This window comes from Meleagris gallopavo, chromosome 12 (genome assembly GCF_905368555.1).
Source record: "Meleagris gallopavo chromosome 12, MGAL_WU_HG_1.1, whole genome shotgun sequence".
NCBI lineage: Eukaryota > Metazoa > Chordata > Aves > Galliformes > Phasianidae > Meleagris > Meleagris gallopavo.
In genome coordinates, this window is record NC_139415.1 from 16,603,781 (window position 1) to 16,625,614 (window position 21,834).

General features: G+C 38.8%; 1 protein-coding gene across 2 annotated transcripts in view; it reads right to left on the reverse strand.

The window, feature by feature from the left end:
* Positions 1 to 21,834, reverse strand: part of ADAMTS17 (ADAM metallopeptidase with thrombospondin type 1 motif 17) — a 166,376-nt gene that overhangs the window by 64,844 nt on the left and 79,698 nt on the right. For both annotated transcript variants that reach the window (XM_085234376.1, XM_085234375.1), the window contains exons 9-14: positions 19,728 to 19,868; positions 18,868 to 19,018; positions 6,575 to 6,676; positions 4,793 to 4,938; positions 1,660 to 1,826; positions 1,174 to 1,301 (exon numbers count right to left, since the gene is read on the reverse strand). In XM_085234376.1, coding sequence (XP_085090502.1) covers positions 1,174 to 1,301; positions 1,660 to 1,826; positions 4,793 to 4,938; positions 6,575 to 6,676; positions 18,868 to 19,018; positions 19,728 to 19,868 — 835 coding nt within the window. The remainder of the gene's footprint in view (positions 1 to 1,173; positions 1,302 to 1,659; positions 1,827 to 4,792; positions 4,939 to 6,574; positions 6,677 to 18,867; positions 19,019 to 19,727; positions 19,869 to 21,834) is intronic.

Sequence of the window (21,834 nt, forward strand, 5' to 3'; positions counted from 1 at the left end):
CCCTTCAGCAGCTATGTTGGCAGGAAACAGTGGGAAGTGTCTATTTCAGCAGTGCAAAACTCAATCCAGACAAAGCCTTTTCACTTACCTCGTCACATTACTATTAGTAAGACTGCATTATGTCCCCAAGGCCTCTCTCATACCCTTGTTAATATTATGTTCATCTACAGCCTACTAGCAATAAAACAGCTAGTTCTTAATCATTGCTCACAGAAATCAAGACATTTGGACAGAGCCCTCTTCATTTCCATTCCCATCTGACCGGAGATAAAAAGGAGATTAGCATCCTCAGGGTTTGGCCAATCCTTGCAGGTACAAACATTTCATAGAGGATAGCAGAAGGAGGTCTATCCTATCATCTTTCAGGTTTGCTCTCTCTGTGACCTGAGCATGAGACAACCTAGATGAAAGGCAAAAGAAAACTGGCCAGGGTCATGCTCCCGACTGCTGGATCTGTTCTTGTAAACCTAATTCTGTCTATTGCTTGGAGCTTTATAACTGAGTTTGTGAGAGGAAGGGAACTTTTTTCTCACTGCAGAGGAAAAAGGCCTTTCAAACATTTTTGGTGGGCACCAAGGTCAGAAAATCACCCTAGCACTATCTAGTATTAAAATGAAAAGTCACATGGATATAGGATGCACAGAGAAAGCCCCAGGTTTATGCAGCTCCAAGAGCCAAAAAGCAAGTAATATCAAAAAGCGTCCTCAGTATTTCCACACAGGCCCCAGACAGAGATGAAAAGCATCATAATGCTGTTAACACAACACTTACAACAGGATAGTAATGATTTATATTCCAATTTTCAGCATCAATGTTTTTTCAGCAATTCCTCTAATAGCAGAAATGGAGCAGTTAAGCCAGATTTCCACTCCCATCTTCTTCTCTCACAGAAGCCCCTTCCCACCCAAGCCAGTTGATGACTACACATGACCAAATATGATCACTGAACGTTCCCAGCTGTTCAGTAATATTTTCTTACCACGGGCATTTATCACAGTGCTCCATAAAAGACAGAGCTACATAGCACTTGCAATGGGTATTACAAAACTGGGTCACCCTCTCACCTCAGAGAGCGCTGCCCAGCCACCCACACAGACATCTGCTCTTCTAGGACATACATAGCTACTCCAGATTATACATAATATTAAAAACAAAATGAGAAAGCTACTCCACCTGGCACTTGCCATGCACACAGAGATCAGTCTCATAAGGCCCACATGGAGTACCATCAAGGACTCTATCTGTCACCAGCACAGGGGAATCCTTCCCCAGTGGAGAGCAGAAAAGTTCACATGGTTTATCTGGAAAAAAAGAAATACATGTGTCTTTATGAGCAGCACAAACAAGTGTGTGAGGCAACAGCAACTAAGCAATGGAATGTAGTCTCTACATGAATCTCTACATGAATATCTGCCTGTTCATACTGGGAATCTAGTTCTCTTCCAAGGTGTATGAAGGACTGACAGCTTCTGTTAAGAAAGCTTGAGGAACAGCATGGCAGCAACAAGTAATTGTAATTCATCTTTCAGATGCAGCTAAGAGGAACGTTCTACAGCTTTCTTACAGAAAATTGGGGGTATTGAAGATGAAATCAAGATAGGTTAATAAGCTGCAGTGGAAGGACAGCAAGAAAATGCAGAGGAAGCTGAAAAAACTTACCATCAACGACAACAGCTGTCAGGAGGCTTTTTTTCTTATTGGTGTATCTGTCATGGGCCTGGCACTGCTGGTCTCTGAAGCTTGGCACACCTTTGGGGCAGGGCAAGTTCTCACACACGGTGTGTTCCACGCTGGCTCCACGGCAGTTCTTCCCACCTGGCCCCGGCCTAATGCACATAAGAGAAACCAGAGTCAACAGGAATAGCAAAACCACATGCAGGCATATCTTTATTTAAGTTTTTCTGTCCAAGCCAACTACTGAAATAGCAGAAAGGTTCCTTCCCTTCAGACATTTCTTCCTGGAGTGAAAATCTTGCTCTCCGTGGCTCTGACAGAAATATTCAAACTGCATGGTGGATATATAATTGGTTTATCAGAAGAGATGCTCTGGAGTGTTTCAGAAGCATGTTCTTTCGTAGTGTCCATACACAGATCAGTAAATAGTTGGCTGACTGCACATTGCACACTTCTGATAGGAGGTAATTAAACCACTAAGTAGCCTTCTTAAAAGATATGGAGCGTTCAATTTTTTGTATTCTGGTCATGAACCTCAAACACCTTTAACAAGAGACACAGCAAATGTCTCTGCAGTACATCCTCTAAGGTTCTTTTTTCAACAACGTGAAAAGAAAATACTACAGAAGAAGCTACAAATTGTAGCATAAGTAGGGTTTTCAGAAACAAATCTGTGCAGTGGATGGTCTCCATCCTTGAAAACCACGCCATTTTACGTATCTCTTTTTAAGCATGCAGAAAAGGTGACTAATCAGCATCAGGATTAAGCATCTGCAATTTTTTTTTTTTTTTAAACATATTTTCGATTCCCCAGAGAAGAAAAACTAAAACTCTTGACAAATGCCTATATTTTGCTTCTTTACAAACAAAACAAAAAGAAACCAATCAACAAAAAAAAAACACAAAAAAAACTTCAACAAGCAAAAGCCACCCTAAGTGATCGCAATTTTTGTAGCTACTTGCTGATACTCTCCTGAATTCTATCTATAACATATCTATCTTTTAGTTGTAATCAGAATAGATGGATAAAGTTATGTCCTTCCTTTTTTTAAACAGATGCTATGAAAAGCAAATCCAGCCAAATTCTAGTTGTTAGCAGTATAGAGATTCATTCCAAAGGCAGCTTCTCCCCTCCCTCACAGAAGATGGATGAACATCAGGTTATATCACACTGCTAGTTAGAAACCAGGGCCCTGACTCAATAGCATTTACTTGTGTCATTAGTCCCAGTAAAAGTTGTCCTGTCCATTTACACAGTGGCAGTACAGCCCCAAGTCCTCACAGTATGGGCTGCAGCAGTGGCTGGGACTATTAACAAACAGTCTAATTCAAGGCCATCCTGATACATGCCTGAAACACTGACTCAGATTTCCTGGTAGAAAACTTCACAGCCAATGTCCACCATTCCACCATGTTTCTGCCAAGAAATCTACCGACTAATGAACTGAAGAGATCATTTATAAAGCCCTGAGTCTTCCACATGACAACAGAGGATGGGAGAAGGGATGGGGATCTCATTATCCTGTTCTGTTTAAGCCTGTGTTTTTTTCTTCAGTCCCACTGTATGAAAATAGTCCAAAGCCTGGACAGGAACACAAGGTGGTATATCTCAAAAGTCTGCATGTGCAAACTGGCTAATGATACACTGCTTTACAATCATTTGGAGGCAATGCATGCAAGTACCGACAGAAATTACAGAGAGGAAAAACCAAATCAAACGGTGAAGCAACTGGTTTAAAAATACTGATAGTCCCACAGGCTCAGAAGTCAGCTGGCAGGAGTACAGATTCCAGCAAAGAAAAAAATTTGAAGACCAAATACATATAAAATAAAAGATAAATCCCTTAGCCAATACTTTTGGACAGTGAATAAACCAGCTGCAGAAGAAGTGGGCTCACGCCAGGAATATGAAGCAAAAGAAGATCACGTGTGTATCCCCAGCCAAGAACGTATATGAGCAAGAGAATTTTAAAATCAATGTGCAATCTTGGAGGGAGCATTTCCTGTAATTTAAGGAACGATGATGAATGGATTTAGGTTTGGTCAGCGCTGTGGTTAAAGAGACTTTTTGTAGCTGACAGCAAAGAAATCAGCTAATTCCCTTGTTCAGGAAAACAAGCTGGTAAAAATCAAGTCTGGACATTACAGACATGCAGTTGTAGTTCTGCTTTACTAAAAGAGAGAAATAAACAAAAATATCCCCTTTAATATGAATATATCCCAGCAGAAGCCAGTGGATGTCTATCCATCATCTGGGCATGTCTTCAAAGTGACTGCTGCTATCCAGAATCTCAGCCTCTATTTAAAAAGTTAAGTTTCCTGTGCTTTTTCAGTGAAGAAAATCTTAAAATATAAATAAATCTGGAGATGCATAACTTGGAAGGTTGCTCTTATTCATCTCAGAAACGATAATGCATCTGAACAGAGGTGTTCATTTAAAGAGCCAGTGTGGTAACCTGTTCAGGCCTCTCGTAAAGGACTTCAGGTATGCTTCAATTAACCAGAGAGATGAAGGGCTGCACGAGAGGTTATATGACCTCCATTTCTTCTTGAAAAAATCTGAAAAGGTCAACTCCAAGTACCCACTGTACTACGTGTGCAGAATACTCTCCTTTTCATATGTAGTACATCCTGATGTACAGAATATCTCTCAAGGTACTTGATCAACACTGCTACATGACACTATGACCACTGTCAGCCACTCTTTTGCTTCCCAGAGGCAGAGGCAAAGACAGCACTGCCAGCAAAACTGATCTCTAAGACATACTGGCTCAGTTTGCTCTGTATATCCAGATTACCCTGTCTCATTCAATGCAGTGCTGAAGAGAAAACACAGTATTTTTTCTCTGCCAAACTACAGGTCTTGATTTCAGATGTATCTGCATCTGAACCATTGCATTGGGCCACTTCCAATGGTAAACCCTCAATACATTTCAGCACAACGTGCTTTGCTCCATGTAGTTGCTCTTGGATTCTGATTCAGTCCTTGCTGCTGGTGAACATCAAGTTTCTTGCATCCCCCCCACAGTTCTGCTGCTCATTTCTTTACTGTACTTTTGCAGCAAGGTTTGCCCAGGTGATACATGCAAGAAGAAATCAGTATGAGGTGAAGACTTACGGGGGATTGTCGCATTTCCTCTGTCTGAATCGCACTCCTGTGCCACATGTCCGGCTGCACATGCTCCACTGACTCCACATGCTCCAGTCTCCATCAACATGTTCAGGGATAGGAGTTTTACTGACACACTCCCCAGCTCGGCACCACTGAAATGCAATTATGTTAGCAGAGTCTGGAAGGGAGCCCTGGATCTTGCAAACAATCCTGTACTGGTGGACTTTAAAAGGATGTGTCAGAGATTACATGCCCATGTTTAAATTTGTGGAGATTCCAGGCTTCTGTGTGATGGATGAAGAAAAATATAGAAGTTTAAGTGTCATCCTCCATCAATCCCTACAGGAATTTCTGTCATTAAAAGAACATAATCATAGAAATTGGCCCCTTGCTTCATAATGCACGTAATTATCTAAATGCAAAGACTTCAAACAATGCCTTTCATGGAAACCAAATCCAAGAAATTATATCCCAAAGCAATGTCTTCATCAGCAATATTCCCTGTATGTACAAAATCATTGAGTATTTTGACCCTAACTTGGCTAAAGCCCCAAACAACCTTCGATTCTAATAAGCTACACTGGCTCCTAGCCACGTAGCAAACTTGGCCCATTCTCTTGCTCTGTCCAGGATATGATACAGTAAGCACTGCAAAGCAGTATTATGAAAGATTCGCTGAGACTCCTGTAGTTAGAAAAACATATATCTAAAAACTTCTTGTCTCAATTTCCTTGTTATGCTTTCCAGAATACAGCTTTTCTTGTCATTGTTTATCTTCCATTTGGAAGCATAGGCCTCTAATCTTTCTTTTTAACAACAATCTTTTAAAGTTTACTCTTTCCTACCTCTCTAACCACACAGCATACAATAAATACTAGAATCCAAAACTAGTAAGAGTAAGGGGGTCGGCAGTTATCAAAGCCATCAAGTTTCTTTGTAGCTTAATGAGCTGTGGGAGAACGAACCACACACCACCCAGCACATCCCATCTTAGAGGTTAAACATGTTCACTTAACTATACTTCTGTTAGCACAGATGGGAGGTAGCCGCTCAGTTTCAGAAACTCCCACTCTTACAGCACTGAAGCTAGCTACTGGAGCAGTGAATTTCACTGCAGGGAGATCGAATAACCTATGAGTTTATTTTGTGTTTCTTGTAACTGTTTTCTCCATTGATCTGGACTCTGGAAAGTCCATACACACCTTATTCATCTACGTAGATACATACAGTAAAGCAAATATTACTGAAAAAATAACTAAACATCAGTGAATTTAATCTCAACATGTTTTGAGCTACTTTTAGTAACTAAAAAATTTTTAAATAGCCTCTTGTTCTTTCCCCATCTGTCTCCACTCCCAAAACACCAGTCTAAGTGCTCCCCATACTTCCTATCTCAATTACAGCCAAGAACATTACCTTACTTTAGCTTGCACTAAACAAAAATCTCACTCTTGAAACACCACCTGCAGCAATGAACAAACCTGTGAAGAGTGGGTGACTACCTAATGTGACTCACAGGATACTCACTGCGCACTTAGCAGAGTGTGGCATGGAGTTTTCCTATAGTGTTTGTGTACCACCTTGACCACAAGCTGTGGTCTCCAGAGGCTACTGGAATACACATAATAAAATCAGAAAGATATGACCCAATCCAGCTGTTAATTGAGCAATTTTTGTTACAGAATTGGTATAAATTGTGGATTCATGATAAATACCGAATCTTGGAAACATTACTCCGCTGACAATGCTGGAAAAAACAAACTCATTGCTGCTGAGAATTTTGATTACCTTGTCTGCGCCACACTCAGTGCCATCCAGAGGGGGATCCAACTTTGTTTTACAGGATGTATCTCCTTCCACCAAGCACCAGAGCCCAGCACACATCAAATGCTGTAATCGTAAAGCAATGAGGTCCAGTTATTACTTCTGGATGTCAGTTATCATTTTGAGATACACTGCAAAGCTCAGGCAGTCTCTCTCATTCTCTCATGTGAATCCAGAGGCATCTAGTTGGTTTGGGAGCCATATTTTTAAGGATTGATTGTCATTAAGTATTTGAGCTGGGAACATAAAAGAGATTGATGGACATCATCATCAGGAACAAAACCCATCCAAAATAAGAAGTCCATTATTTAAAAAGATTTCTTTTTCACTAAAATTAATCTGGTTCATTAAATAGGAATCCTATTTGGGAGGACAAAAGATGAGTGCTTTGGAATCACTTCAAAAATTTGGGTGTCTGAGCCGCTTAATTACTTGCATGTTTTTCCTCTAAAGGTACTCACAGAACTAAGCATGGTAAAAGCCAGTAACCCAGCTGATCCTGATGGTATGGCCTTTGAGAGAAAAAGATCTGAAGAAGTTATAAGAAAGAGGAATGGGCTTCACAGCGTGCCACACAGCAGAGGAGCTTAGTGATAAACTGTAAAAATGCAGACAGGCTGGGAGAAAGAGAAGGTTTGGGAGTGAGCAGTAGCTGCTAGAGTCCAAAATGCTAGAGAAGGTGAAAAGTCAGATGTTAGGGCAAGAGCAGCATGAGGTACCACACATCTTGTTACCAGATTTTAAACATGTTTTGGGTATCATTTCTCAGCACTGCTGTTCTGCTCAGCAAACGTGTGTTAGAGGGATATTAATGGTGACTACACTTGCGTGATCTGTCAGATCAATGATATTTTCAGAATCTGAGAAAAAGAAGCAGAAAAAAGGGCTTTTACATCGTGAATATTTTCCACAGCATCCACCATGCTTTGCATTCCTTGAAAGTAGATGAATTCAGTACAGTGCTACAAATCCGAGTACCAAAAAAAAAAGAAGAGTTACGTTTCTTTCCACTATTGTTCACGTTTCAGTGTAATGGTAAAAAGATGAGAAGCCTGACTCTAGTGCCAGCTGGTCTTGTCAAGATTTATTGCACCTCATTAAATAGTTGAGTCAACATGCTCAGACCTTTTGGTTCTCTCACAATATGATGTTTAAGACTGTGGGTGCATGTGTGTTTTGTGTACACACATGCTGTGTCTCTGTATGGTAGAGGGTGTGGATGAGCTAAATCCCACAGTAGTGACGATGCAGAACATACTGAAACGAAATAAGTTATCACAGCAGTATCTGCATCCCATTTTGCTTCTACATTTCTCTATGGAAAGAAGCTTTTGCACTACTTAAACCAAAAGAACATTCACAAAAGCTAGAAGCAGACAGCACAATTTAGCAACATCTGTACCAAACACAACACAGAAAGCTATCATCAAGCATACAAACAACAGCAAATACGCAGGGGAAACATAAATCAGTGAATTTTCCAGACATTTTTCCTAAATTAGTAGTGCATATGAGAAAATATCAGATGTCGCTTTGACTTAATGATTATGACTCATCAGTGGTTTACCCACAGCTCTTGAGCACCCATTAGCAGAGAGGACACCACATGCTGTTTTACAGACAGGTACACAGAGACAGAAGAATTGACAAGCCACAGATATCAGAACAAACTGAGAAATCAATTTTTCCACACTGCAACTCCCAGGTTCTCAGAACCCCTCCTTCTCTGAAGAGCACTAAAATCAAGAAGTATGTCTATTAACTGTCAAGTCTTACAGAACAAATAGTGATCTAGGCAATAAATCCTTTAAACTGAAAAAGCATTTTCCCAAAATGTCAAACTTACAGCTCTGAGAGGATGCTTATTTTCCTAGAGGTAAAACCACAACAGCCCTCCATCTGTTTTAACTCACAGGGATCAAAAAGCAATGAGTTATTCTTTATAGTAAGACTACATACATGAATATTGAAAAAGGATTCTAAAACAGAGATGTTAAAAGCATGACACAGACCTAAGAGCAAAGCATCATAGGAGGTTCTAGATACAGAAACAGAATGTGCTAGATATAGCTACAACTACAACTCAAAGCAATCTACGAATATGATGGACTACTGAATTCCAGAAGCTGCATGTAAATTAGGGTTAAAGTCTCCTGTTCTCCTGTTTGATGTTAAAAATAAAAAAAAAAAAAAAAAAAAGGGAAGAGAAAGAGGGGTGATGGAAACAAAGTCATAAAAAACAAAAGCATAGTCATAAAAAACAAAGCAGTTTTTTATACAATTTTGGTTGCCAAATAGAATTCCTCCATAGTCCACAAGAATGTGGAAGGTGATATACTCAGCTAACAGGCCCAGTTATGAGCCATGGCCTGGGGGAAGCATTGGGCACAGCTAACTTCAAACAGGTGAGTCCATATCAGCAGAATCACAGCACCCAAACCAGCCTGTAAACACAGCTGGTGCAAATACTCACATGTGTATGTGCCTATGTGTATATCCGTATATACACATGTATATACATGAACACATTCACACACATATAATAAATAAAAGAAAAAATCTCTTTTACCAATACCTGCCTTTCTGAAAATACCCATTTTTGAAGTATGGAAAACATAGGATTTTTATAGTATCTCTGTATTTGATTCTGAATACTAAATGCAAAGCATATTTCAGGAAGCAGTTATAGAAAAATCTGGTAACTGCACTTCAGCTCTGTGTTCTAGTGCCATACCACTACAAAGCTGAAATACTCATTAGTGCAGTCCCCTGTATTTAATACAGCTTTCAGATAGCTCAGCAAAGATTAAGCCATCAGCTTTGGTACTGTATATTCCCAAGATGTTTTATCATGTTAATAGCTCATTTCAAAAGAGATCATATATCCTCCTCAGCTGCAGTATAAACCCAAACAGAAATCCTCATTAAACAGTCCTCTAGTTAACCAGGTACAATGACTGATTTTTTTAAATAATTAAATAGCTTTGTGGGGAAATATCAAAGCAAGAAATGGCACGACTTAAAAGAATGCTGCTTGTATATCAATGTCAATTCAGAGCTTACACTGATATAGAAGCTATCAAAAGATCTCTATTACTGCTAATTGTGTCAGCAACCAGGTTTAAGAAAGATCTCTGCCTGCAAAGTCCTCCTTACAGCATCCACAAAATGCCTGTGAAGATTTTCCAGTGATAGATATTTTTCTCTGGAAAAATATTGATGAAACTGTCTGTGTGGAAAGGTCATCCTTGGATCAGCCCCCAGCCTGACGTATTTCCAGGAGGGGAAAAAAAAAAAAAAAAAAAAAAAGTGAGATGGTTGTTGAAATGTAATACTTCAATAAAAATGCAGATTTCCTTTTTTAAAATTGAAATACTTGTTCAACTGAAACCTTAAGGAATTTATACAGACAGAAAACAAACAAACCAAAATCAAAGGGGCAAATTTTAGTCTCTCAGAAACTCCTGCAAGATAGGAAAACTTGCCTGCATAGTTGTTAGAAGTCAGTCCTGAGAGAGGTCACCGCCCGGAAGCTCCCAAGCTGGGGAGAGCTGCTTGGCACGTGAATGGCTTCCGACTGCAGCTGTTACAATGGCACCTATTTGAGAAAGGGGCCTTACTGTGCCAGGTGTTTTCTCTTCCTCAAAGAATTTGTAATCTAAACAGGCTCCTGGAATTACGGAGACAAAAGAAGCTTTCCCCTTTGCTTTAGGTGACAAGTCAGGAACAGGAAGGGATTAAATGTCTTACTGAAAGTCTGCTCAGACGCGAGCAAAAACTCCGCTCGGAGTTCAGCAGCCCTCTGCTCAGTGTCACAGCCACAGACTCACACTGCCTGCTGGCTAAACTTCAGAGTAAAACTAGAAAAAACTCCTGGGACACCCCCAGGAACATGTCTGGCTGTGGGCCTTCCCACCTTTCACAGTTTCTCATACTTCTGCACAACACATACCGTCTCTGAAGATGGTGTTTACCTTGCATGCAGCCCCATCCCAGACACATGCCAGCACAGACTCACAGCGTGTGAAGCACTATGACCACTCACATGTGGCTCTAGGAAAGTAATCTATTTTAAGGCTCTTTAACTCAGTACTGCAGCTGGAAACGAGGCGAAGCCAGCATTAATTCAGCCAGGTCTTTGCCCACAGGCAATCAGACTAGTCTGTTAGTTTCTGGGTTAGCTGTTGCATCACCAGTTACTAAAAGCTGTGTGATTCTGTCCAATGACCTCATATGATCTCAGTGAGAAGAAAATGCTCACAAAACTCCTCTGTCTCAAGCCTCAAATTATTACCTACAAAGGGAAGCTTCCAAATCTCCAAAACAAAAAGAGAATCCAGTGAATAAAGAGAGCCTACCCACCAGCTAACAGCTCTACAGAAGCTAGTTCCTTCCCTACACATTCACTCCCCCATCTTGGATTCATCCAAAACCAACAAACTACAACACAACCACCACTACAAAAAACCTCACAGTTAATTCTTCTGAAAAAGAATTTGTTCCTGCTGCCTGCTGCCCATTGGAAAGATGGGTAGCTTTTTTTTTCCAGGAGCAGAATTAACCACCATGAAACCAATTTTGCTGTCAAAACGAGAGGATTATGAAGAAGGACTTATCAAGAACAAATATCCTTAAGGAAGAGAAGCAAGAGACCAGTTAACACGAGGGCACACTTATAAATAGACTGGTTTCCAATGAAATATCAGATCACTTTAATTTTGCCAAGGTTTTGGCTTCGCAAATAGCTAACAGTGAAATAAAACATGCTGATAAACAGAATCCTAATTAACACCGATTAAGTACAATAAACACACTTTTCTGTTCAAAGCCCTGTGTATGTGTTCTTGGAGCCTCGCAGCATGCTTCTGAAGAGGCCTTCTTTACACAACACAGTGAGAAAAACAACACCCTCCTTTTCTATGTCAGTGCCATTACTTTTGAACAGATAAACAACAGACAATCTACCATAGATTGCAAAGGAGGTGAGCACTGTTGTTTGCCACTAGTGTTAGTGCAGTTTCTTCCTGATGAAAGCTAGATGAAAGGTTCTGAAAATCAAAATAGTATAAAATTGGAAGGCACTTTGGAAGAGGAGCCATTTGCTGCCCCAGATAAGATAATTGCAATACTTGGGTGTATGTATCAGTGGACAGCTGCTGACCTTTCTGTAGGGTCGATAATCCAAGGAACAATTGCTAGGTCCAATAGTGAAAATATTTGCATGTCTGTCCAAATGACAGACGTGATCCAAATGTCATGGAAAGGCTTGAGAAATGATCACAAGGTCTAACCTAGAATATCCAGGCAATGGTCAATATCCACTAAGTTCTTTTTTTAACAGAACTGGCCAACAATCCAGCAAACTCATTATACATACAGCAGTGACAAAGAAGAATGGATCTCTTTACTGTTGGACAGAAACCACCTCAGTCCATTATTTAAAAAATGAACCTAAGAAGAGACACAGTTAGAGAAGATTTTTTTAAAAAACATCTCTTTGTTTTCACTACCTGATTATGTGCTGCTTCAGAAAAAAACAGAAACTTGAGGGCTCATCAACGCTTTTTAGACAAGCATGGCCTATAACTTGCCTGCTTGGAGCCAACAAACAAATTCCGAGTTGATTCCCCTTTATATTAGTTATATTATCTGTGCAATACTGTTAACTCAAAAAATGGCCTCTTCATCAGTACTTATGTGATGGGAAAATCACCAACATCAGACAAAGTGTACAGTCAAAGAGTTTGTTTTAACTTCCGAGGAACTGGTCTTTGAGAGTTAAAGTACTCTTCAGGAAATGGCCCTTCAGAGTCAACTACTTTCCGGTGCTACCCTTTTTCCTTGCAGAACAGTAAAAATTCATGATAAGAATTTGAGATTTGTTAATGTTCTGTTTAAGAGAAAACATAACAAACCAAGCCCAGCAAACATGAACGGTAGCACGCTGGATTTGGTTATCTGAGCTAGCTGGTTTGATATGCCTTACACCAGTTACCAAGACATGAATCCCTTATGCAATGCACCTAACTCCTTATACCTACCTGGAGTGATACTAAGAGACTTTCTTATCTACAATCAAGATAGAACATTTCCTCTTCGTATTTTTGGGAGAGAGAAAAAAAATCTATTAAATTCCAAAGCAGTAACTATTATGACATACCATGCACACCACGGACAGATTAGGATGGTTTAAGTTTGAAAGAAATTAACTGATTATATTCTTCAAATAAGCTTTCTAACAGTAGACGATAGTCTAATGATTTGAAAAGCCCAGATAGCTCCTGTTTTGACAATGTTAGCAAAAGCAGTTTCCCTAGGAACTGCCCAAAGCATGCAGACGGGAACCATTACAGACGGGAAGAGGAGCCCTGACCCCTCTAGAGTGGATGCAGCAGGGACTGTTTGCCAAGTATGCCATCATCTGTCATAGTAAAACTCCGCTCCTAGGGTTCTATGAGAAGCACTGCAGGAGAAACGGCGAGACAAAGAAATCTAAAAATTCCGTGTTGTTCATTTTGAAAGAAAAAAAACAAAACTAAAAAAAAAAAAAAAAACAGAGGGAATTAGAAAAAATGGAATCACAGACTGCATTTCTCAGCCATGGGGAAAGAGAAGAGAGGATAACAAAAATAAATACAGATATGTACACACAATGTTTAGATGTGGCTGTGACGATTATGGGAGTTTTCTCTTGAAGTGTTTCACAGATGGGAAGCTCCCAGAAGGCCAATGGGAGAGGTCTGAACGCCCTTCAAGCTTGTTACACTCTATTTTCAGGCTGATACTCAATAGTACTTTGGCTAATTTTGTTAAGTTCAAGCTTCAGCTGTAGATGCCACATCTCAAGGCTGTACTAATTCCTTCTCCCTCCCTCTGTGTCTTAATAAGAAAGAGGTAGAATTTCCAAGCTCAAGTGCTTGATTCTTAATAGGCTATCTGTATTATTTTTAAGAGTTTGTTATTTTTATATTCTTAAATTTCCACATTGTATTTTTATAATTTTATTTTGGTTCCCCTCTCTCTTTTTATTTTTCTTTAAACCACTGCACCAGAATGTGTTTTGACCATGTTCCAAACTGAAACACATACAAAAATTTCTGAAGCATTCCAATAATTGTAAACTGGGCTGTACTGCCCAGGCAGGAACTCTGCTTCTCTCTCTCTCTCTCTTTCTCTCTCTTAAACAAAAAGTATTTCCACTGAAAATAAAGAGAAAAAGGTCTTTCTGCAAAGTACAGAAGCAGTGAAATAGGACACTTCAATTTCATATGTTTCAACATGAAAATAGTCTACATTTTAACGATCTACATTAGGAAAACTATAAAATGCAGTATAGCAATTGAGTAAATTGTTGCCTTTACTTATTAAAAAAAATCTTCTAATTTTATTTTTAGAATTTCTACGCTTCTTCCCTGCAACCCTCAGTTTTTCCAGCTACATTATTATTATATCATCATTTTCCAGATACATTATTATTGTATTTACACAGAAGTTAAAATGTGTGCGTGTGATAGAAAATTCTGTAGACAAAGTCCCTGGTTATATAGAAAATGACAATAACCTCTATTATTTTCAGAGGAAATCAGTTCACAATCTAAATACCATGTTCTTGTAAATAGTCTATACATTACTAAATAATAGGGCTTACTATCATTGTCTGGATCTCACAAAGGACTGCAAAGAAAAAAAACAGAGCCCTATTGATTCACATGCGTGGAGTCCAAGAGTCCACCCTGGCAGGCTCTTTGTGATTAATATCAAGACCACAGGAAGACTCACATTTGCTTATATTATTATTATTATATTCACCATTGTACCATAAAATATGAAAACTGGAGGGATATTTACAATCCACTTCATTATTACAATTGTTGCTGCTTCTTGTTTATTACAGTTCCTCTTCCCTTACAATTTCTTTTCTGTTCCTTTTCCATTTTACCCCAGAAGTCTATTCAGCCACGTCTGGCTTACAGTCAATTATGCCTTCTTGTTTCATGCTGCTGTTTTGTGGCTTTCAGAAACTGGGAGATGCATATATTTACTGCAAAGCAACTTCAGTTCAAGGAAAATAGTAGAGCCAATTCTAGCTGTTTTAAATTTTCTAAAATCAGTATCATGTCAAAATCCACATTCCCATCTACATCCGAGTTGAGTGCCCCTTTTTCAGCAAAAAACTTCTCTGTAGCAATGTTAATCTCTTTCCACATGCCATTTTAGCCTAAGCACAGTTTTGACTCAAAACAATGCTGAAAGATAATGGTTATGTAAAAACCCGCAAAAATGTGTTAATAATAAATAAGCCAAAAGTCATATAAAACAAAAAGCTGAACACTGGATACAAGAGATAGAAATCACATTTTTTCCATTAATATATAATTTCAGTGCAAAAGCCTCTATTAGTAGGCATGCCAGTCTGAAAAATAAACTCTGCATTCAGATTATACACACAGGATATTTTCATGAAATTACGAACAGTGCATTTTTATGCATTTCTGTGGAGAAGCACCACTTCTGCTTTGAGGCAGACTCAGCCATAAAGCATTTATGCTTTTTGACTCACTGATCGCATTGCTAAATGAAAGGACAGCAAAGTGTTAAAGTCTACTCTCTGCAGAGGTCTTCATAGCTTGAGTGGGACAGAAGCCTTTTACTTCCTCCTGCGTGGGGGTCAAATGAATTCACAATACTTGATTCATCGCACAGATCTGAAGAACAGAGGCCAGGCAGGTTGAATTTCCAGTAATTTGCACAACCTAGCATATTGGCCCCGAACTCTCATCAGCGTTCTGCAACCAGAGTCCAAAAAGGTCTCTGTGTTCAGGGTACACTGACAATGCACTATGCAGTGTCAAAAGTGCATTTTCTGATTTTGCTCAGACTTGACAACAGTGGAATCATTTATCTAATTTCTGCTAACAGCAACTTCTCTCCCTCGAAAGAAAAAGGACTCTGCAAACCTTTAGGTGGACAGAAACTCACTGCAAGAGGGCATGTAATCTTGTTAGTTATTAACTGTACAATACCATAATAGAAACAGTACTGTTCAATTAACAGAAATGATTGCTCCCTGCCTGACAACCCTCCAGCCTAGAAGCTCCTTAAACAGTCAACATGCACAAGGACATCTTACCTAACAGAGATGTTACAGAATCTGATCCTGAATTACTCACGTAAGAAGTCATAGCTTACAACAGCAGGCAATTGTAGAGTTGATTATCATGTGCTTACTCTGTTAATTACTGTTTTTTTTTTTATATATTTTTAAATTTTACTATATTAAAATGTAGAGTCAGTGTCCAAATTAAAAAGGAATGCCCAAAGGTATAGTATAGATATAAGTCAGCCTACCTCATAGTTTTTCATTGTTGTTTTGCAAATTTGGAACAGGACAGCCAAGACCTACCTTTTTCTGGTTCAGCAAACTGTTACAATTCTGAAGGCCACTATTTTGTATTATCGTAGATGGTTTGGGTTGGAAGGGACCTCAAGGATCACCAAGTTCCAACCCCCGTGCCAAAGCAGGGCCACCAACCTCTGGACCTGGTACTAGACAAGATTGCCAAGGACCACAGCCAACCTGGTTTGAACACCTCCAGGGACAGTTCATCAAGTTACCATCAAGAACAAATATGGAGGAGGAATTGTGGAGATTCAATCTGAAATATCAAGATAAGGCTGAATATTCATGGTTTAACTATAAAGTTAGAGCAGTGTCTGAAGTCCAGACACTGCCAAGCATTTAGGCACCTAGCTCTCTGTGAAAGCAAAGGGTATTATATTCCTTTAAAAATTTGTTTCTTGATGCCATAAGGGGAAAGAGCTTACTGCACAGAAAGTTTCTGCAGATTCACAAAAAAAGTAAAATTTTGAATTTATTTCTGAAATTTGCTCTAAAATCAACTATATGGCATTTTTGCATATAGGTCTCTAGTTTGCCTGATGTAATTATGTGGCTCAGCTATCCCCAAATAAATGTTATAATGTAGGTTTTCTATTAAATAAGAAAAGTAGACAGTAGACACATGCCATCATAAAAAGACTGAACAGTCTAATTTCCTGAAGTTTATTTCCTTTTTGTAACAAATATTTACTGTCAAATGTTTATTACTTCTACATTTAGATTTTTTTTTAAATACTTTATTGAATTAAAAATACCACATTACCATTGGCTAAAAGAGGAGACAGCTACATTTGCCAATAATTTCTACAGCTAATGCCAATGACTAGTGCCAATTTTTTTCTTGGTTCATATTTTTGTAGACAGCTTTGAGACTTACAATACAAGCATTCTGCAGATGAAGCATGAGAAACACAAAGGTGAAAAGAAAAAAAATCTCTTAAGGTCTAAAAATTTAAGATGATCATTTCCTCAAGAGAACTAATTTCATTGCCTTCAAACTCCATTTCGGAGTAGCATAACAGGATGCAATTATTTACGTGAATTTATAGCATGTGCCATTATTGATCCAAAGCTTCACAATGTGAATATTTAATACACATTTGATAGGGAAAAATAAACAATTCTAAGTGTTTGTCAGCTCTTTTTAATTAGCAGAAGTTTTACAAGACTTTTCTTTAGAAACTACTAAGGGTTTAGCAAACATCCTTTTTGAGGTGAGATTCTGAGGCAGTGATGGAAGGAAAGAACACAGCTTTTACTGTGTTCTAAAGAAGTTGAGTAACAAGACAGGTTAAAAACCATGGGAGACACAAATACCTGCTATCTGTATCTTGCAGAGAGGAACAGCACCTGTTGGTTTGTTATTTTGGCAAGAAATTTGTCCCTGAAACAATTCCAGACTGTACTGGTGGACATGCATGAGAACTGCTGACCACCTACCAGTAAGCTGACATTCTTCTTAAGCATAGGCCAATGCAGAAACAGAATGTGTTTGGTTTTTTTTTCAGTCAAAAGGAAAATAGTGAATATCTGTTCCAACACTAATCAAGCTTTGTGACACCCACACAAGTGGAAAAACTTTAACTATTGTAGGTAGATCTGGGATTTTCTTTACAGATCTAAATTCTAACATTTTGCTTCTAGTTCAGTAGTCCCAGTGGTCTGCATTTTCTTGATGGATCTGGAAAATAGAATCTCTCTGGATTCTTTTCTTATTGTTTTAAATTAGCTTGCTTCCAAATCCAAAACAAATAAAACAACAAATTTGAAACTAAGACCATGTTCCCATGATTTGGGAACATTTTCAACAGTTTTAGTCATTTGGCACTTAGAAACCTCAGTTATCACTGATTATTATTTTCACTGTTAGAAACGACTTCAGATCTTGAGATTGTTCAGAATGGTACTAAAGGACAATTTACAAGTGGCTAATCAATGACAGCAAGAAATCTTACTACTCTATACCTATCTAGGAAGATTGCTCCCAGCTGGCACTGGTTACATGATACAGGGCTTCATGACTTTCTTCTGGATATTTCTGAGGCCATGATGGAAGTCTTTTTCCAGTCCCTATTTGAAGTGAGATGTAGACAAGCTCTGGTGAGAATACAAGACATCTAATTACATGTAAGACTTAGGAAGAATTTAGATAAAAGAAAAAAAGTCAGAAAAATAAATTAGGAAAGTCAGGCTGTCTCATCTCAAATACGATCTACTTCTAGAAACACCAAAAATCACTGTTTCTATTATGCTGCCCAGCTATAAGATACGAGCCATGTTGCACCCAAAGTCTGACTAAATATCAATGTGCTTAGAAAACACATAGGAAGGGGCCTGATTCTGCATAAACATTTAATTGATACCATAAAGGAAGAAGCCATTAATATTTCCTTTGCAAGGAGTTAGAGTCAGCTTATAAGGACACTGTAATGGTCCAGAGGGAAGGTCTACTGAAAGATCCACACAGACATCTAGTAGGAGAGCTTTCCTGAGAAGATACTTTCATCTCAGCTGAACTATCAGGAAAATAATCTCTATTGAGTTCTTCAGAGAAATAGTGTTGAAAGGGAAGAGTGCCTAAATTAAGAATGAGTACAAACAGAAGTTCTTCTGTGTCTGCTGCGGGACATGAACAAGACCGATGTGGGGAAAAGAAGAGGACTGCAGAAGTATGTATGTGCTGTTGACATGAAAACCAATGGAAGTTTGTCTACTGATTTTGTATCAGCAGTACTAAATATTCTGAAATTCCCACTACAATTCTGAGGAAGGCACAGACTCCTTCACTTCCTCAACATTTAACAGCTATATTTCCACATCCCAACCTCATTTCCAGATATACTCCATGAGATCTTACCTCCATATTTTTACAGAATGTAGCATTGGTCCCAAAGAGGATCTGGCACTGTTCATCGGCACTGTAGTGCATTCCTGGCAGCTTGTGAGGGAGCCGCACTGCATATTGGCTTCGGGGGTCTGTTACTAGCAAACAGGTGCTGACCTTGGACCTGTGGAGTGAGATAATTAAACATGCCTTTAAGGGAAAGCACCTTTGAACTGGAATGTTAGATCTCTGCTGTAGAGCAGCTGTTGTCCTATCTTTAATAGGGAATCTGATGACCTTGAATGAAATAGTGATGATTTTCCCAATATCTTTCTGGAAACTGAATCATTAAGCTTATTAATAGAAAGGTCCTTGAGAACTCATCCTCCACCTCAGGCCTTGAAGCAGAATACACTGCATTCACATCATTCTCTGTAAATATTTGACTGAAATCTGATGAGGACTCAATTCTGCCCTTAGGCTAAAGCCCAGTAGCTTTACAAGCCTTACAAAGATCACTAGAAAGACTTCTATCAAGTCTCACCTGAGTCCCCCTAGCTGAATTTTAAGCCCTTGGCTTCTTATCTAGCACAGAAATAAATGAAAGATTTTTGCCTTTGTCTTCAAAACAATTTTTGACAAATATCTGGAATATCTTTGAGACATCTTTCCTCTGTCGGGGACCAGAGTGAGTTCAGATGCAACTCCTTTTTCAACTTTACGCTTTAATGTAAACATGGATATCTCGTTTTCTCTCATTATTTTCCTTTCACTTCCACCTCTAATTCTAATTTTCCATGCTGAATCCATTCCTAGAAATAAAGGCACTAGCTGCTTTCAGAGTTTAACTGTATGTGTAAGACCACAATGAAAGAGTACGGTGCAATCCTTACTTTAGGAAGTTTTCAAGGTCATCGCGACTGCATGAAGACCAGGAGAGGTCACTGGGGTTCCTGCCCTTGACCCATTCTCCAGACATAATATGAGACCTCCCTGCACAGGGAGGATGATCGTCATCATGGCTCATTCCCATGCTGTTTAATTAAAACAAAACAAGAAATACATCTATCAAGTTATCACGTTGGACATTTTCGAATCTCACAGCTGTTATCAGAGTCAGGAAGAGGCTGCACAAATAATACAGAAATATTCATCTAATGCTGGAATATGTCTCATGAATAAACTAGAATTGTTTATATTTTTTATAATTGTATATATGTGTGTGTATATATATTATATATATATATATAATTAAACTATAAATGGAAGGCTCCTTCAATTTATTTACTGCCTTAACTTCACCCAGGTTTTAATATTTGTTTGCTAGAAGTTTTTAAATGTGCTTCACATAGATTTTCCTACTAGAAATTATAACTACTTGTGGGTTCACGAAGAGTCAGCCTGGACGTAACAGATCTGAAGGGTATTTGCTAGAACATCAAAGATAGTCTTTACTGAAAATTTGGAATCTCCTTCCCAAATCTAGTTGATATGACTCCTACGATCACACTGATAAAATGGTTAAACTAACCCTAGAGATGGGCCAATTTTGTTGCTCTCTCAGGGTAAATCTGCAGCAATTCCTCTCTTCAGAAAGATTTCTCTAACTTAGTGGCATTACACCATCTCTCTCATCTAACTCTGAAGTGTTGAGTTTCTCTGTAGATCACACGATCTGCACTGGCCTTTCTGTCCTAAATTATTCTGTGACTCTATGATGACTCTGACAGCAAAGCTCAGGTAGGAGCCTGAATCAGAATCAAGCTCCCATTTTTGCAAGCACTGTCCAAACAAGCACAAAGACTGCCCCATGCCAGCAAGAAGAGAATGTAACCTACTCAGCAAAACAAGCAATCCAAACAAACAGTGTGAATGGTGTAGTATAAATATACTGGGAGGAACTTAAATACATTCACTGAGAATTTTAGTAAGTGTTCTAAAACAGAAAAGTCTTACTTTAAAAGTTCTCTCCACCCTACCCCTCAGGACTCTTCTGCCATTAGAAATGTCCACCGTGGGCTGCTACTGTAAATCACTGTTCAGAGGAGCCTCACTCTGTTGTCTTTTCTAGGAAAGTGAATCTCTTCTGGATGAGGTGAGCCTTCAGGAATAGCTCCAATGGCAGCAGAGAAGGGATAAATGATGTACACAAGTTCATCTGCTGCATCAGTGAAATGTCAGAAGTCCTAAATGGCAGTTCTGCACTCAGCTTACCGTATGATGCTGCCCAGCAGCAAAAGAAAGTTAAGGATTTTCCATCCTACTTCAAAACGATCATTAAAATTATTTTTGAAGTTATACAGAATAATAACATTTTGAGATATTAACATCTTTCCTTTGATTCCAACGTGAAGTGGAAAACAGTTTTCAGACAAAAAGTGTCTCGTTTGGCCAGGGTCACATTTTAGCAAAGTAACAGCCACCAGTGTTGGGCCAAAAACAGATTAACAGGAACTCTGTAGGTCTCCAACCTGCTGGACGGAGCAGGGCAGAAGCAGTCCCTTAAAAAACGGTATTGGATGCTTTAATATATGTTATTTCTCCAAGGCTCCTGTTTGCTTTCTGACTACACTCTTGGCTTTGCTTCTTTCCATTTTTGGGATTCAACTGTTCAAAGTCTAAACACAACATACATTTCTAGTTGCAATGAACCAAAACCAGCTTCAGCAGCTTGATAATTATGGCTTAGATTAAACCACCAGTTATGCTATTTTTAGCTTAAAGTGAAGATTATACAGCAGTCTATTATTCTAGGTTTATCTCCAGGGACATTATTATTTCTAGCAAAACTACATTTAACAATTTTTAGACACAGAAGTTCACAGCTATGCTTGTTTTTAAACCTTTGCGGATTTTGAACACAGCAGAAACATTAACATCAAGCACATTTTGTTTGATACAGGCAGGAATAATTTAACAGTCTATTAGTAAGTCTGACTTCAAAACAGAAAAGAGTGAAATTCTTGCTCTGTTGAAATGAATGGGAGTTTTGCCATTGAC